This window comes from Melozone crissalis, unplaced genomic scaffold (assembly GCF_028551555.1).
Source record: "Melozone crissalis strain CALT ecotype California unplaced genomic scaffold, PUWL_Pcris_2 ptg000019l_1, whole genome shotgun sequence".
NCBI lineage: Eukaryota > Metazoa > Chordata > Aves > Passeriformes > Passerellidae > Melozone > Melozone crissalis.
In genome coordinates, this window is record NW_026535797.1 from 2,547,151 (window position 1) to 2,564,696 (window position 17,546).

The following is a 17,546-nucleotide window of genomic DNA, read 5'->3' on the forward strand; positions in this document are numbered from 1 at the left end:
AATAAACAAGTCAGTCACAAATGTGTTCCTACTGTCAGTTAATAACATCTATTTATTTAATATACCTGATAAAGCACAAAATCCTTGCAGCTGTGAGAAATCAAGGTTTACACCAGGCTGGTGCTTCCAGCACTGCCTGGAGGATTTTAAGGCTGTAGTAAATACACCACAAGCACTGGGATCCCTACTGAGGAAATCAGAGATTTTTCTAAAGGTCACTTGCAATATTTTGCCTTTATCAACCTTTGCTGTAGTGAACAAATAGATGTGTCACCATGCTTTAAGTGGATGAACTTCCATGAATTTATCCAGAACTCAACTGCTAAAATGTTCCATCCATCCAGGGAGCCCACCAGCCTCTCCCTGAAGTTAAAAATATGCCATATTTTGGAATAAAAGCTTCAGCTTGCTGCGTGTGATTCCGCAGGGGAGCAGCAACAATTCTGCATTTTAATCAGTCCAAATGACACCCCCCAGGCAGGGCTTCAGTCCTGCAGCAGAACAAATCTGGCTCTTTCTGCACTCACTAATTTTGCTGATTAATCCCTTGGCATGGAGAGTTGGTCTCACACTGAAGGGCTGTGAATTTGTGCTTCCCACAAGGAAATCCCACAGCCAGTCCTGGAGGGTCACACTGTCTGTAAATCCAACCTGCAGCCAGAGGGAATTTTATTTTTTCTGTGTTCAAGTGATTTGTAGGCCCTGCTACAGCCTCGGTGACATCCAGTATTTTATGAATCTCACAGCAAGGCTCCTGCAGAAATAAATTCCAAGCCGTAAATTAGAGGAAAGGGTGGTGGAGATGGTAACTGAAGAGCTCTACATAAATCCCTTGCAATAAGGTTGTTCCCACTGCTAACAAGCAGTAAAAGGACTCAATCTAAGTGAAGATCCCATCAGCTTGGTTTATAACTTCTGTAAAATCCTGTGTATAAAACACAATACAGTAACAGGAGTTTCCCCAAACAGTGCCAAGCTTTAATTGTCCAGAGACCTAAACTATGATGATTTTACCAATTCCCTGCTACTGAAAATAGATTTCTGCTAAAGAGGGAAAACCCTTCTCCTGAAATAACTTCTCACAGCTTCAAGCCTTTATAGAATAGTGCAACACTAAGCAGTTTTAACTGCTGGACTGTAAAATGTTGGCAGTTTTGGGGCATTATTGGCAGTGGGAGGCTGAACTCACTGGTTGAACAATATCCTGGAGCGGACAATGAACTTGAAGATGTATTCCAGGGCCTTCATGGCTTTGAAGAGTTGATCAGTGATCCCACACTTCTCAGCATTGTCCACGTAGGTTTTTAAAACCTTGGTCAGTTTCCTGTGTAAACACAAAAAAAAAAAAAAAAAAACACATAAAAGTTACAAGTATTCTCACAGAATTTCCATTCTGAAAGGTTGAATGAAAAATGAAGTGCCCACAGAGCTACAAAGTTAATTCTTCTTAATAAACTCACTGTGGTTTTGTTTTGCTGATAAGTGGCTGGAATTTATTCTTGAGCAAAAAAAGAAAAACCACAGACCATAACCTCATTTAACACACAAGCAATACAACAAATCTCAGTAAGGCTGATTTTCTGCTGGATGTTCAGATGGATATTCAGATTTAGGCTCTCAGAAAGATGCACCCACATAATATAATAATAGTAAGTAATTATAATAAATATTAATAATTATAAATAAGAATTAAAATTATAAATTAGTAAGAATAATAAAAATAATTAAATGAAATACAAGCATGCTGTTAGAATTAACACAAAGTATGAGTCCCTTCATTCAGCAAGGCTTCCCCGTCAGAAAGTTTTCCCATGGATTTTGGGCTGAAATTTGTAAAATTTATTTCTCCAAGTACACACCACCAGCTGGAAATACTCTTCTTCCCCATTTTAAAGCCTATCAAACTCGAAAGTGAAACAATTTTCAAAATAATCCCATTCCAGCTCCCTCCCTTGCAATGAATATAAATCAGGGCTTTAATGGAACCACGGGCAATTCCATTTTAACTCATCCCAGCTCCAGTGCATGATCCAACATCCCCACTCCAAGTAAACAAGCTGCACATTATTCCCCACTAACAGAAAACAACAGAGATCCTGCTGCCTGGGGATTTGCTGGAGCAGGAGCAAACTGCCTGAGAATTTCAAGCAAGCACTTAAATGCTGCCAAGGCCACCTCTCTTTGCTCCAGGGCTGCAGGCTGGGCTGGGTGATCTTGGAGCTCTTTTCCACAATGGATGTTCCATGAATAAAAGGCAGGGAGAGGGCAGGGATCTGTCACATCCATGGGGACACCTCGAGCCAGAATTCAGCTCCTCCCTGTCCCTGCCTCCCTGCACATGAGGAAGGGAAGGATGCTCTCCATGCCATGACAGGATCACCCTCAGCTTTTCCTGAGAAGTGCAGGTGATGCAGGATGCTCCACATGAGTGATCAAATGTCACTGGCTCAAATCGTCTTTGGGAATTCAAGAAGGACCAGGGAAAGGTTCTCCCGCAGAGGGTGCTGGGCACTGCCCAGGGAATGGGCACGAGGCTGCCAGAGCTCCAGGAGGGTTTGGACAACATTCCCAGGGATGCCCAGGGTGGGATTGTGGGGTCTCTGTGCCAGGAGCTGCACTGATGATCCCTATGGGACTTTCCAGCTCAGGAAATTGTAGGATTTCATGACTCTTCACAATTTTAAATCAACATTTTCAGGTCCCTTAACAGAGACTCTGCACCAACAAAGGCCACCTCAGGCTTCCTGGTTTGGGCTTGCCTTCCCCCCAGCACTGCAAAGATACCCATCAGAGACTTTTCCTTCAGTCTAACACAGCAGCAAAGATTCCAACTGTCAGAAACTACTTAAGACAACAAAACTAATGGGCCTTTTTTTGTGCCACTCACTGCCTCTTCCCCACAATGACAGTAATGTGGATAATTGGGGGAAAGTGTCATTTAATGCACAAAAAATCTGTATTTGAAGCATCTTAAATGGACATGATTTCCTTCCAATTTAAGTGAGAATTGCTTTTGTTTTCCTTACAAAACAACTCCTGAAATTGTCAAATCATCCCCTTCTTCATTACAGCACTATCAAAACTTCTCCTTGCACAGCACTGAAAGTTGGACCAATTTATTTCAAGAAAGAAACAAAGATCAGTCTTCTACCCCCAGTCTTCTTCCAGACCCTCCTGAGCTCATGGGCACACTCCTAATTAAGCTACATAATCAAGTAATTAGATACCATTACCTAGACAAATTCTCCAAGTCACATTAGGAAAAATAAACTTTCCAACTCACGTGTAGGCCAAGGTAGCACTGAAATGCTTCTTGATGTAGGTCTCCAAGACAGGGTTGAAATGTTGAAATTTTCTGTCAGCAATCAGTCCAATAATAAATACCTGAAAGAAACAGAATAATTAGTTAGTCTCCAAAAAGTCTTTAATGTTTGTCCATTCCCCTTTCTTCTCAGAGAAGAGACATTACTGACATTAAAATTTCTGTTCTTGTCCTAAATTCTGCTGTTAATCCATTAAAATGACTGGATGTGAGTGCTTCCTTATTTCCTGGGAAGATGACATGACAGAATCCAACTCCCTCTGGATCTGAACCTTTAAATATAACTTTTAAATTAAACAATAACTCTCAGCTCAGATCTCTTCCATTAATAAACTTGTTTCTATCGTTAATTCCCCATTATTGGGTACATTTCAGACCCTCCCCAGTGCAGACTCACCAAAGCATCAAACACCAAAGTGTCAAAGGTCTCACTCTCTGAGTTCTCCATCATGATGTTAAAAAGGGCATCCAGTGTATCTTGAAGGAACTGCAAAGAAACAACACAGCTCTCATCATGTTCTCAAAGGCAAATTAAGTTGAGATTCCACACAGGACTCTACAGGTATTTTTGCTAAAGTAAAGGCATTTCAAAAGTTAGCAAAAAACAAAAAAAAGGAAAATCCAACACTTTTCTTTCAGCAGATGATTTTTAGTGAAGTTGATTATCTGTACACAGGTTATCAGTCCAACAGAAGAAATGAAGTCACGCTTGGCACACCTGGACAAGGACTTGACTCTGTGACAATGCTCCAACAACAAGGATTTCCAAACTGCAGATTGACCACACGCTCACCAGGCCCATGCACTGCTGAGGATTTGGGATTTCAGAGCACAAACCACACAAGCAACTGAGCCTCATGCCAGGCAATGGGGGCTGAGCCACGGGAGGCACTCAGAGCACCCCTGCCCAGGGCTGCACCTCAGCCCCAATCCCGTGGGATCCCACATGCAGGGATGGGAACAGAGCCCCCACTGCTGCCCCAGCCCCAAACCTGCCCAGCAAGGCCTGCGCTCCCCTGCCTGGGCACCCCACTCTGCAGCACCACAGAACAGCAGATTAGTGCCAGGGGCTTCCAGTGAAGCACAAAAGGTCCCTAATTCCAGGAGTCCTTCCCAGAGCCAGGGATCCATGCAGTGCCAGATACTCATCAGTTCTGCTGGGATGGGATGTGCCTGAGCAGCTCCTTCCTCCAGCTGGCACAGACACACAGGGGCTCCTCCAGGGCACAGCCAGGCGGCAGCACAGCTCACGTGGCGTTGAGAAAGAAGGGGTTAAATGTGGATGGTTCCAGAACATCTGTCTCAAATCATCCCAGGGTGGTTTGGGTAAATCCCATCCCACCTGTCCCAGGTGCTCCCAGCCCTGTCCAGCCTGGCCTTGGGCACTGCCAGGGATCCAGGGGCAGCCACAGCTGCTCTGGGCACCTGTGCCAGGGCTGCCCACCCTCACAGCCAGGAAATAAAAATTTAAAAAAGTTTTTGCCTTGTAGATGTGTGGTATTTGCAGGATGAGGTGAGAGATGAGTGAATCTGACTCCATGTTCTTAGAAGGCTAATTTATTATTATATATACAATATTATTATACTTATATTATATTGAAGACTGCTATACTAAACTATACTAAAGAAAGAGAAAGGATACATCAGAAGGTTTAACAAGAATGTATAATAAAAACTCGTGACTGAGTCCTCAGAGTCAACACAGCTGATGATGATTGGACATTAAGTAAAAACAATTCGCCCTGTGCCACAGCCTGCCCACCCTCACAGGGAAAGAAAATTAAAAAAAAAGGTTTTGTCTTGTAGATGTGTGGTATTTGCAGGGGTTCCCAGGATGAGGTCAGAGTGAATCTGACTCCATGTTCTTAGAAGGCTAATTTATTACTCAATGTACTTATATGATATTAAAGAATGCTATACTAAACTATACTAAAGAATACAGAAAGGATACAGACAGAAGGCTTAACAAGAATGAATAATAAAAACTCATGACTGACTCAGAGTCTGACACAGCTGGACTGGGACTGGTCATTAATTCAACACAATTCACATGGAACCAATCAAACATTCACCTGTTGGTAAACAATCTCCAGCCACATTCCAAAGCAGAAAAACAGGGAGAAACAAATCAGATAATATTGCTTTTTCTCTGAGACTCCCAGGAGAAGAAATCCTGGCAAAGGGATTTTTCACAAAATATGATGGTGACATAGATGAGGGAAGAACATCTCAAAAAGCAGAAGGGAATTGATCCTGGGGTTCCAGCCACAAGAGGCATTGCACATCCTGTGAGAGGGATGGAAAACCAGCCTGACTCCCACCTTCCTCCTTTAAAAATGTTTCCTTGAAAAATGTTCAATGAGCCTCCTGGATCAAGCCTGATTCACCTGATCTCCTAAACCTCCAGTCAAATGTCAGGAGTTAACCCCATGCACAGCTGAATGTCAAACTCCTTAAACCAGCTGAGCACAGAGTCACAGTTCGTGCTGCTGAGGATTAGAAAACAGAAAAGCCCAAATTCTTGCAGTTGATCTTAGCCCAGTCCTGGGGAAAAGCCAGCTCATAATTTCACCACGGGGGCAAAAGGAAAACATCACCTTCTCACAGCCTTACTCATCCCATTAAAGAAGATGTGCAAATAAAGCACATTAAAGGCTGGACTTGATGTTCTAGAGGTTGAACTCTGTGATCTCAGAGGTCTTTTCCAACCTAAATGGTTCTGTAATTCTAAATGATTCTGTGGCTGCTGCCAGCTGGCAGGGAGGGCAGTGCAAAGCACAGTTTGGAGCCTTGACAGGAGAAGTTTCTCTCCTGGTCTGAAAAGAAGTTGCACTCTTGGGTCCCACACACTGAGTCCCCTGGAAGCCAAAGGATGCTTGGGAGGCTGATCAAGCCTTGATTTCACATTCAGGCACCTCAGCCTGACTTTCATGAGCACAGTTCAAGCCTGAAATCTGTTCACCAGCAGGAAGAGCACAGCAGAGCTGCTGCTGCTGACTGAAGGGGCAGGACATTTCTCAGGTGGCATGAATAATTCCTACACTATTAGTTTACATTCTCATACTGCACAGACTCTGCACAAATGGAGCCAGAGCCTCTGGGGAAGGGAGATAACATTTACAGCTTCCACACACTCTGCAACAGGCACAGAATGGGGAGCTGGGCTCATCTCCACTCAAATAAATGAACACCAGTAGGCCCAGGCCTTTCCCTGGGAGTTTTAAAAACAGGCAATTCTTAACAGAAAATAGGAATGGTTTTTATCACATCAATACTTTTACTAAAGATATCCAGGCTGCACTGGGCATTGTAGTTAAAATCATGAAGGGCAAAGAGAGCTGGAGGAACAGAAAGGAACAGATCCTGCAATGGAGCAGCCCCCGCAAAGAAGTTAAAAACATGAAGGGCAAAAAGAGGTGGAGGAACAGAAAGGAACAGTTACAAACCAGGCCCTGCAATGGAGCAGCCCCCACAAAGATGGAGCACTGCTGCAACAGATGGAAATGTAAGCATTGGCCCTCTGAAAAAGGATAAAAATGGTGGTGGAAGCAATATTAAACACTCCTTCTGCCCCCTGCATGACTCCAGCTGTGCTCAGACCCCTGGGAGCAGGAGAAGGGAATCCCATTGGGTCCTGAGAGTGTGCCAGGTGCACGACTCACTCCAGAACTGCTTTCACTCCATTTGTGGTGCATCCCAAGGAAACCCTGATCCCCACCCAGCAGGAAGGTGCCACTGGGATGTCACATTGGGAGAGGAGGGAGAACTCAAGTGGCAGAGCTCAGCAGCAGCCATGGGCAACATTCTGCTCTCAAATGACTCAGGACAAAACCACAGCAAGCAGCACCTTCCTAAAACACCAATCTGTGGGACCCCACCTTCCCCACCCTCCAAGGAGGACAAAATCAGCACTCCCAGGTGCCTGAAGTCACTTCCAGCAGAGGCTTCATTATGCTTCTGTTAAACAACTAAAAATCCCCTGAAGGAAGGAAACAACTCTCCAGGGTCACCTGTCCCCAAGAAAATCTTTTGACACTCTTTTAGATTTGATTTATTACAACACCTTCAATAAAGTCCCAGCCTCCTCTTTTGCACAGCTAAACCTGTCTTTATGCAGCTCTCTGCAATCACTCAGTGGCCTTGGCAAATGTAAATAACTTGGCTCAGCTAAATGTTTCCAGAAGTATTTTTTAAAAGAAAACAACAGCAGCACACACTGGGATTGCATTCCACATCCATAGATCAAAAATACATTTAACATCACCATGTGAGACTTCCAAGATGGTCTAATCTTGCAAAGAAAAACACCTTTTCTTCATGAATCTGTATATAAAAATTCACCAAAGTGCTAGGAAAAAAAAACAACCTAATTTTCAGAAATGTGCATTTGATGTGTGTTTTATCAGTTCTCAAACATCTGAAATGTTCCTGGAGGGCAGGGAGAGGAGCATCAGCACCCTGAAGTTTGAGGTTTCTGGTTGCAATTTCATGTGCAAATGAGTGCAGTGAGGTTGGAGGGTAAGTGTGGGGAGCCAAAAAAAAGACACCTCAAAATCTGGGAGTTTTACAGACATTAACTCTTTACCTTGACCACTTCACCACCATCAACTTTCATCAGCTGCTTCAAGTTCTGGTGCAGCAGGCTCGTGTTCGATCTCCACTTCAGCAGCCCCAAGAGATCAACTAGAAATAAAAAAACCCAACAATTATCTCCTGCAGGCTCTTCCCTTTCCTCACTCTCCATCACCAGGACAAAGTTATTTCCTCACTTCAGCCTTTTTCCCTGGCCAGCAAGGTATTTCTGGTACCCCCTCACACTGCAGAAAGCTGGGACAATCCCTCTGCCCTGACAGAACTCTAAAAAGCTTTCAGAAAAGCAGCCAGCTTTTGAAATATCAGCAGGAAAATCTAGGCCAAGGAAGCCTGGTCCCTGGGTTTTTCATTTGCTCTACACAACAGTTGTGTGTTTAGAAAAAAATGCCAGAATGAAATTAGTCAGCCACCAACACAGTGCATCCACAGGGCAGTGACTCTCCAGCATTAATGGCTCCAGCTTCCCTGCTCTCCCTGCATCAACTGAACAGAAAATAAAGCACAAAGAGCTGCAAACTGAGAGTGGGGGAAAGCTGGCTGATGAATATCTGCCAGTGCCCACGCTGCTGGGCTGCTCTCTGAGGGCACAGCCCAGATGATGCCAATGGAGCCATTCCCAAATTCTGGGATCACTTCAGCATTCCCTGATCAGTAAGGGAATGCAGGAGGCCAGATCTCTCCATGTGTCAGTGCAAAGCTTCCTTCAGGGAAAGCTCCTGGGAGGAGCTCCCAGTGGAGTTCAATGCAGAGCAAAAGCTCCCTGGCAAACACAAACCCCAGCCCTGGAACTCACAGAGCCCAAAACCCCAACACTGCCCACAGAGCGCAAACCCCAGCACTGCCCCAGACCCCAAATCCCAGCCCCGGAGCCCACAGACCCCAAACCCCAGCCCCGGAACTCACAGACGCCAAACCACAGCCCTGGAACCACAGACCCCAAACCCCAGGCCTGGAACCCACAGAGCGCAAACCCCAGCCCTGGAACCCACAGAGTCCAAACCCAACAGTGCCCACAGAGCCCAGCCCTGGAACCACAGACCCCAAACCCCAGCCCCGGAACTCACAGACCCCAAATCCCAGCCCTGGAACCCACAGACCCCAAATCCCAGCCCTGGAACCCACAGACCCCAAATCCCAGCCCTGGAACCCACAGACCCCAAACCCAGCCCTGCCCACAGGGCCCAAACCCCACACTCCTCCCTCCTTTGCCAAAGCAGCCTCAGGGGAAGGCTTTCCCCCGTGAAAAGTCAGTTTTCAGCACAAAACAGAACTCCCAGCAACTCCTGCTCAGGAGAAGCCTTCAACAACTGAGCACAATGATCTCAAAGGTCTTCTCCAACTTCAATGATTTTATTGCTAATTTAAAGACTCACTACCTTCAGTGATTCTATGGCTAATTTAGAGACTCACTACCTTCAGTTTAGCCCCTGGCCCACCTCCCCATGTAATTCATCCTGTGTGAATTCTGCCCAAAATCACTCAAAACAGGCACTTCCTCCCTACAAATACCCCCTCACCTCTTTGCTATTCAGGCTTTCAAAGCAACCAACACAACATTTAGCAAGGCATGAATCTGCAGAGTTTATTGTGGAAATTATCTGCAGAGACTGAAAGCAGCTGCTATGCTTTTCTCAAAAACCTTTCATTTTAAGTAATAAATGGAATTACTTCTAGTGGAAAGCACTACAGCACTCCTTGGAAAGAGTCCCCTCTGAGCAGCACTCAAACCAAGCCTTCTCATCATCTCTTTGTGAGGAGAAATCAAGAGAGTTTTACTACATTAAAGCTTCAAAAGACTTGAATCCAAGTCCTCCGCTCCTTTTAATACATCCTACAAGAAGTCTATAGCCTGAACCCAAAGTCTTAGAAACTCAGTATTAACAAAAAAGAATTGCTTCTGGAAGCAAAGCAGAGATGCCTCCATGAGTTATCCAAAGTGTTTCATGGATGTATTTATATCAGCTTTCCAGCCCTGAATTTGGCTGCAGTCTGACTTCTAACAAGGCATCAGGCTGACAGAAGAAATGATGTGAACAAAAGCCAGCCCACAGACAAGCTCTGCACAGCATCATGGATTGCCCCAAGAAAACAAACCCACGTGGACTGCAGCGTGATGGCACAGCAAATGCTAAATGAATATACATTTGTGAGCACAAAATGTCAGAGCAGGCCAGCTGAAAGGGAAAAATAACTCACAGGCTATGGAAAAATGGGCACTGGCTGGTAATGCAAGCATTAATTAACCCCAGCAAAGCAGCAGCCAGGCACTAATCCCACTTGTTGCACAGGGCTGTGTGGAAAATAAAGCAGAAAAAGGATGTCAAACAGGATTTCAGCCTACAGGAAACAGGAATGATGGAGTAAGCCTAGATCAAGTGAAATTTGAGGTTAGAAAACACCAGGAGGGAGAGAGAATGAGGGTGCCCAGGGCAGCTGTGGCTGCCCCTGGATGCCTGGAGTGCCCAAGGCCAGGCTGGACACTGAGCATCAGTGGGAGATGTCCCTGCCATGGCAGGGGTGGCACTGGATGATCTTTAAGGTCACTTCCACCCAAACCAGTCTGGGATTCTGGGATTTCCCACTGCAAAAGGTTTAAACAAACACCCAAACTGCAAAGGCCCCAGCAGCATCTTCACTTTATTAATGCGATTTATTATTCTGGGGAATAATAAATCTGTGATTTATTATTCTTCATATAATAATCTCATGTGAAGATTATTCTTTTACAGGGTATGTAACAAGTGTAAGGAACCATCCCAAGTTGCTGCTCTCCTTAACCTGGATCTATGCAAAAGCTTCCCTACAGAAACAGCCAAACTTTTCCCAAAGCCCAGCCACTGCATTCAGTTAGAGAATATTTTCCCTCTAACTAAATTCCCATCTGTTCTTTGAAATCCTCTGCCTTCTTGACTTTAACATTTCATTTCCCAGTCTGTGTGATTTTTTTATTTTAATTCTGTGCTTACATCTTCACATTTTATGCCACTTCAATTCGTCCTATGTGTGTATTGGGCTTTTTTTAATTATCAACTGTGCTAAGTCAAATTCCTCCCAAGTGTTCTCCAGAATCCTGGTCTCCCTGGTTCCTCCAAGCCCTGACTCCAGTGAAGGAACAGCCACTCTTATCCAGAGATTTGAGTTCTTCAGGCAGAAGTGAGAACAGAAATTCTTGGAATAAGCTTTTGAGGTGCCCTGGATGCTTCCAACAGCAAATCCACAGGGACAGCACAGCCAGCTCTGCCTATTGATAACTGATAATATTTTCCCAGCAAGCCATTAATGCAATTCCAGTTCTGTTCCCATCACCCTGATAATAAAAGGATATCCTGGAAGTCTGGGAAGAGGCTCCAGGAGCATTTACTTCCACAGGCACTGAGGGTTTCTGCTCCTCCTCTTTGTCTTATGTCATCACTCTTCCTCAAAATTAACTGCAAAATCCAGGAAAAGGCCAGGGAATGTCCTGCTTTAATAAATTCTGCTCAAACCATTAAAAACTGGTCAAGTGTTAAACTGAGTAGGCACCTCACACCATCACTCTCTCTCCATGTCTCAGCAGTTTGTTATTTTGACCAAGTTTGTTATTTTGAAGACTTTTCCATGCTAAGGACATCGATTACTGATGGAAAAGCAACATTAAAAACTCGCAGTTCATAAAGAACTGAAGGCAAGGGAGAGCTCAAAGAGCTCAGACACAAAAAAGTCTCTGCGCCATCAAACACCACAGAAAAAGCCAGATGACTGATTCACATACTTTTAGAATTACTAAAAATAAGTTTTAAAGCCAGTTCTAAGATAGTTATGGAGGGTAAAGAAAGAACTATTACAGGTAACCAAAAGGAGAAAAATCTGCTTTGGCCCAACATTTTTGTAAGTGAGGATAACATTGAATTTTTATTTACTTGTTTTTAAGAAAGTTAAAGGAAGAATATTAACCAACCACCTTAAAATCAGCTTCAGAAATCACCATCTGAAAATGACTGCCAACTTTTAGATGAAAACTGATACTTGAGGGAGGAATTTAATGATGATTTTTTTTGTTTTGTTTCTTCCCTGCTCAATGAGACATGGTGATCTTGCTTAATAATGTCACAGTACTTTGAAGAGAGAGAAGAGACTTTGGCAACTCCGTGGAAAAGTTTCCCAGACAACGTAATTAACAGCAGCATTAAATAAAGATCAGGCCTTCAAAGCAAACAATATGTAAATCAAGCACCAAACAATGCTCAGGCTTCATTTTAATAGCAGTTCTGTGAAAGCCACATCAATATATTGATCACTGGGAAATACTTTTAACTGCTAACGAGCACTAGGGAAGGGCTGAAGGGAAAAACAGCAGCGATTTTCCAGCTAAAAGCAGTTTAATTCCAGATGTTGGATCCAGCCCCAGCCCCACTTTAATTCCAGATGTTGGATCCTGCTCTGCAAGCCCCAGCCCCACTTTAATTCCAGATGTTGGATCCTGCTCTCCAAGCCCCAGCCCCAGTTTAATTCCAGATGTTGGATCCTGCCCTGCAAGCCCCAGCCCCAGTTTAATTCCAGATGTTGGATCCTGCCCTGCAAGCCCCAGCCTCACTGTGCTGCTGTTGAAGATTTTTTTTTTTTTAAGTATCCATGCCATGTTCCTCATTTCTTCCCCTCCAAGTTGTGTCCTCCTCCTTGACTTTTCCCCCTGCTTTTGCAACGTCTGTGAGCTTAGTTTTGGCCCGGTTTGGTCCTTTGCACTGCAGCTCATTTCCTCATTTTCCAGGAGCCCATCTTTGCTGGGAAATCCTCCCAGCACATCCCAGTTTTTAGCTGAACGCCCTGCCAGGCTCCAGGGCTGCCAGGCTGCAGAGGATCTGACGTGCTGTGCATGTGAAACACCCGGGATGAGCTGGGAGAGCCCCTGGAAAGCAGCACAGCCAAGGCAGGGCTGGAGCCACCGAGCAGGGACAGCCCCCTGGGCAGAGGGGACTCTGCACGTGGCAGCGTCCCCAGGCAGCTGCCACAGCCCTTCCTGAGTCACAGCAGCTCCTGCCATGACTCAGTCCCCACGGAATGACCCTCCCACACTGCTGGAGCAGCCAGGAGAACAAGGGATGGCTCCATGGCAACCAGCACGGAGTCACACGCAGGGCACGGGCTGCAAATGGCAAAGGTTTGCTGTGGTGGCTGCCACCAGCTCCCACAGCCTGGGGATGCACTCAGCCAGCTGGCAAATGAGGGAATGCAAGGTTGGAAAGGGACACACGGAGCCAAGGCCACTCCTGGAAGGTGTGGGACACTGAGGGTGACCTCCATCCTCCCCTAACATCCCTTCTGCACACAGGAGAGAACATCAGAGCTGTCCCCAGAGCTGTCCCCAGCCCTGAGATACGGATATTGCACCTTGGAATAACAAATCGGCATGTCTGGAGCACAGCCCTGATGTTACCTGCTCTGTGAGAGCAAACCCATCCCTCCCTCAGTGCTGCTTTTCAGAGAACAGTGAAATGCCAGAGCCTGTTTCAGTGCATTTCAGGGCAACAGCCTCAACCAAATGGGAAACAATATCCCTGGTTCCACTCCACTTGGATTGCTCTGGTTTTTCAGAGACATCAACTGCTCTGGAGCAAACAGAGCAAAGCTTGGATGGTTCACACACTCACCCAGCAAACAGCCACGTGGAATGGGGATGGAGAGGGCAGCAGAGCCAGCACACACCGCCTGTGAGGAGCAGCAGCTCTGGGCACTCACCATTCTGGGTAAGCTTGGTTGAGCAGACCAGGGTGGAAATCTGGAAGGAGTCCTTGCTGATGGTGCAGCTCCCAAGGTTCTGCATGCTCTTGCCTGTGGCTGAGTGTCCCTTCTCCTCCAGCTCAATCTTTGTGGATGGCAGACTCAGATAGGTGGAGGCATCCTCCAGCTTCTTGGCCTCTGCCTGCAGGGATGTTTGAAACACAGCAGGAGAAAATATCCTGTCAACATCTTGGCAACAAGAAAATTTTAACCTTTATACTGGATTTTCTTAGGTTTGGAGCTATCAAATGCATCTTTAACAACACTAATTTAGCACTAATCTGGCTACATTAAAGCTGAAATGGCTTAATGGCTTAATTAAAAGGTTACAGAAATCATTTTTCCCAACCCACAAAAAACTCAACAACAAATCCTGCTGAAATTACAACATATTAAAGGTTTAACACTCAATCTCCCACATAAACCAACTGCTCAGGACTTGCTGCTTAGTTTGATTTAACAGTAGAGTTCAAAACACATTTTCCAATGTAATTCTGGAACAGAATTCCCCAGAAGTCAGTCAGTGGAGCCTCCCTGCTGGGAAGTCAAAATTCTACCTTGTAAACTATAAGGTCGTGCTCTCCATCCCTCAGAGTTGTCCCATCATATCTCATGAGCTTCACAAATGCCAGAGCAAATATTTTCTCAGATTTGTCTTTGGCTGTTACCCAAAAAAAAAAAAAAAAAAAAAGAAAAAAAAAAGAAAAAAATCACTACATAATTATTTCAACAGTCAGGACACCTAAATCTCACAAACATGGACAACTTGTCAGTGAGGGACCACTGCAAAGATTCTCATGTAAATTAAGTGAATAAAAAACTGGAGAAGTCATCTAAAAGCAAGACAGAACAAAAACAAAAAAAGCCAAATGAATACATCAACAATAACCAGATGCTTCTTATTTCCATATTCTGTCTGTTCTTTTCGGAAAGCTTTATAAAGGCAAATTTTAAAAACAAAACAGAAATGTGATGCACTGAGAAAGGCCAGGTTTTTAGAAGAATGGCAGCGTTTGGGAGCTGGAATAAAGATTAAACACCAGCACTGAGGATCTCATCAGAGCACAGAGCCCTGAGGACAGACATTTGCAGGAGGAACATTAGAAGCAAAATAAAAACTGGATCCATAAATGCAGATGAAGTGCCTCAGTATTTTGAAAGCTGACCCATTCTGCAGCCACAGGAACTAAAAAATGCATTCGGCTTCTTCTTGGTCAAATCTGTTGGCAAAAGTTTAAAACAACAAAGCAAGAGATGGAGAGATCACAAAGGAAGCAGAGAAGTAAAGCCAGAAGGAAAGTGTCATCACCTTGAGGCAGCCCAAGGAGCCTGGGAGAAAGCCCTGAAAGGGGCTCTTGTTGATATTTAGGAGTGACCTCTTTTAAATATTTAGGCTGTGGCCAACCTAAATATTTTAGTCATCATAAGAACATTTCTGACTCTAATAATTTGTAGCACACAATTCTGATAATAATGACACTGAATTTTGGAACAGTGTTTTCCTTAAAAAGTATCATTGCCTAGATTATTTTATTACAACCCTCTGAGTTATTAATGAAAAGCTTTACTCCATTAGTAACCTAGTAAAAAATTCCATTTATTCCCTTTGGGAAGAAAAACTGGACAGGGAAAGAAAAACTCAATCAGGATAGGTGAGAGTGAGGAAGATGTAATGGGAAAAGGAGCTGAGATATGACAAAGTGTCACAAATTTAATCCTGCACTAAAAGCAAAGGCAATGATCAGTTGTGGACTGGGAATGTGGGAATGGCATCCCTGCTCCAGGAATTCCCAAGGATGGTGCCTTGTTCAGGCTGCCCTAGAGCAGAGGCTGAACAGAGCTCCAGAATAAAGCAGGGATTTATTCAAAGGATCTCCTCCATGGATGCACCCTGGGCAGCACCAGAGCCCAGCCAGGGCTGCACCCAAGATGAACCAAAATGGCCCCAAAATGCACGAGGGGCACGGGGTCTGTCCCTGGGATCAGCTCTGCTCCATTTGCACCTTGCAGTTCATTGTCCCATTCCAGCTTTAGCCCAGGCAGTCCCACCCTGCTTGTTTCTCTCTCTGCAGCCCACGGGGTTTGTGCTCCTGGGCTGAGATTTGGGTCATTTGTCCTTGGTGCCCAGCTGGAGCAGGAATTGTTTTGTCTCCCTGCTCTGTGCACAGAGCTCACCATCCCCTAATATGAGGCTCAGACTCACACACTAAAGCAGCACAGAATGTGAAAATACAAAAGCTGAACCTGAGGCAGGAAGGAGAGGCTGAGTTACTCACAGTCCTGGGAGGATCTGTGGCGGAAGGTGAACCTCAGGTGGCTGCGGTTCACGTCCTCGATGGGGATGGCAACCTGGCAGTGGGAGAGGACAAGGAAATGGTCAGGGCAGCACCTCCAGCCTCCCCCAGCCCCATCCAGACACCTTCCAAGTGATCAGTGAGTGACAATCCCAGCAGCACATCCATCCTCAGCAGTCCTTTCTGTCTACAGGCACGACAAGGCACCTTTGGAGTGAAAATTCTGGTGTGGGGAGCAGCTGCAAGGCCCTTGTGAGCACACAGCCCCTGCTCCCACTGCTGCAGAGACTGAATGGATCCCAGAAAGCCACCATCGACCTCCAAACGTGGCAGTGGAGAGGTTATTGCTCAGAAAAATGAGCAGGCTTAAAGCACAACCCAAGCAGTGATGTGTCCAAGACAAGGGGAGGAGAGGGAAACGGTCAGGACAGCACCTTCAGCCTCCCCAACCCCATCCAGGCATCTTCCAAATGATCAATGAGTGACAATCCCAGGGGCACATCCATCCCCTGCCATTCCAGCAGCCCTTTTATCCCTACAGACACCCTAAGGCACCTTTGGAGTGAAAATTCAGGTGTGGGGAGCAGCTGCAAGGCCCCTGTGAGCACACAGCCCCTGCTCACAGACAGACTGAAAGGATTCCAGGTTTGCAATCTCCAAAAGTGGCAGTGGAAAGGTTATTACTGCAGCAAAATGAGCAGGCTTAAAGCACAACCAGCTCCCCAAACAGTGATGAGTCCAACACCATGGCAAATGTAATATCCTGCTCTCCTCTAGGTCAGCTCCATGGAAAGAGAGCAAACCATTCCTGCAGAGGTGCTGGAGTTTCCCCACACCAGTCATCCTGAGCAACGGCTGAAATAAAATTCAATATGCAATAGAAGTCAAAGCCTTTCTTAGCTGAGCTATTCCTTGCCCTGCTGAACACAGGCACTGCATTTCCCCACTTTTGTTTCCCACTGGAAGCTGTATTAATGGCACATTAACACCTAGAGAAGTTATTTTAACAGTTTAAATACCTTTACAGTCTCAAACCAGCGAGGCTGCTTTACTTGGTAATAGATCACTGACTTGTACTCTGAGATGGCTTCATCACCAGCACCAGGAAAAATAACACTCTGCAAAAACAAACACAAGGGGAAGCATTTATGTCAGTTGAACTCCACTTTTTCAGTCAAATAAACAAAAAATAAATCAGTGAAGTAGGTCAGAATAAGAGAGAATGCTCCTCATGAAATTGGTACCAAAATGCATGCATGGATAAGGCAAGATGCATTTAATGATGACAAAAGTTTGGTTGAAAATAAAACCTGGAACCTTAAGCTGACAAATACAGCTGTTGAAAAGGCTTAACATGATATGTATCAAAATCAAAAAGCCCCGAGACATTAAATACTTTAATACCTCTAATCTCTTGCCATCTTCATCATAAACAGACACTGTGACTTCCACATTCTTTGCTGTGGTTTTACTGCCTTTGTCAAAATCTCCCTGCACCAAGGTGACATAGATGTCATTTCTAACATCTCCTACAAGGGAAAGCAAAGCACAAAATAACCCACAATTCTCACAGTAAGCCC

At 45.1% G+C, this 17,546-nt stretch overlaps 1 protein-coding gene across 2 annotated transcripts in view; it reads right to left on the minus strand.

The window, feature by feature from the left end:
* DOCK1 (dedicator of cytokinesis 1) overlaps positions 1-17,546 on the minus strand; it is a 277,154-nt gene that overhangs the window by 212,047 nt on the left and 47,561 nt on the right. For both annotated transcript variants that reach the window (XM_054276537.1, XM_054276536.1), the window contains exons 14-22: positions 17,371-17,495; positions 16,986-17,084; positions 15,949-16,021; positions 14,230-14,333; positions 13,631-13,814; positions 7,908-8,005; positions 3,720-3,809; positions 3,284-3,384; positions 1,190-1,324 (exon numbers count right to left, since the gene is read on the minus strand). In XM_054276537.1, the coding sequence (XP_054132512.1) occupies positions 1,190-1,324; positions 3,284-3,384; positions 3,720-3,809; positions 7,908-8,005; positions 13,631-13,814; positions 14,230-14,333; positions 15,949-16,021; positions 16,986-17,084; positions 17,371-17,495 (1,009 nt within the window). The remainder of the gene's footprint in view (positions 1-1,189; positions 1,325-3,283; positions 3,385-3,719; positions 3,810-7,907; positions 8,006-13,630; positions 13,815-14,229; positions 14,334-15,948; positions 16,022-16,985; positions 17,085-17,370; positions 17,496-17,546) is intronic.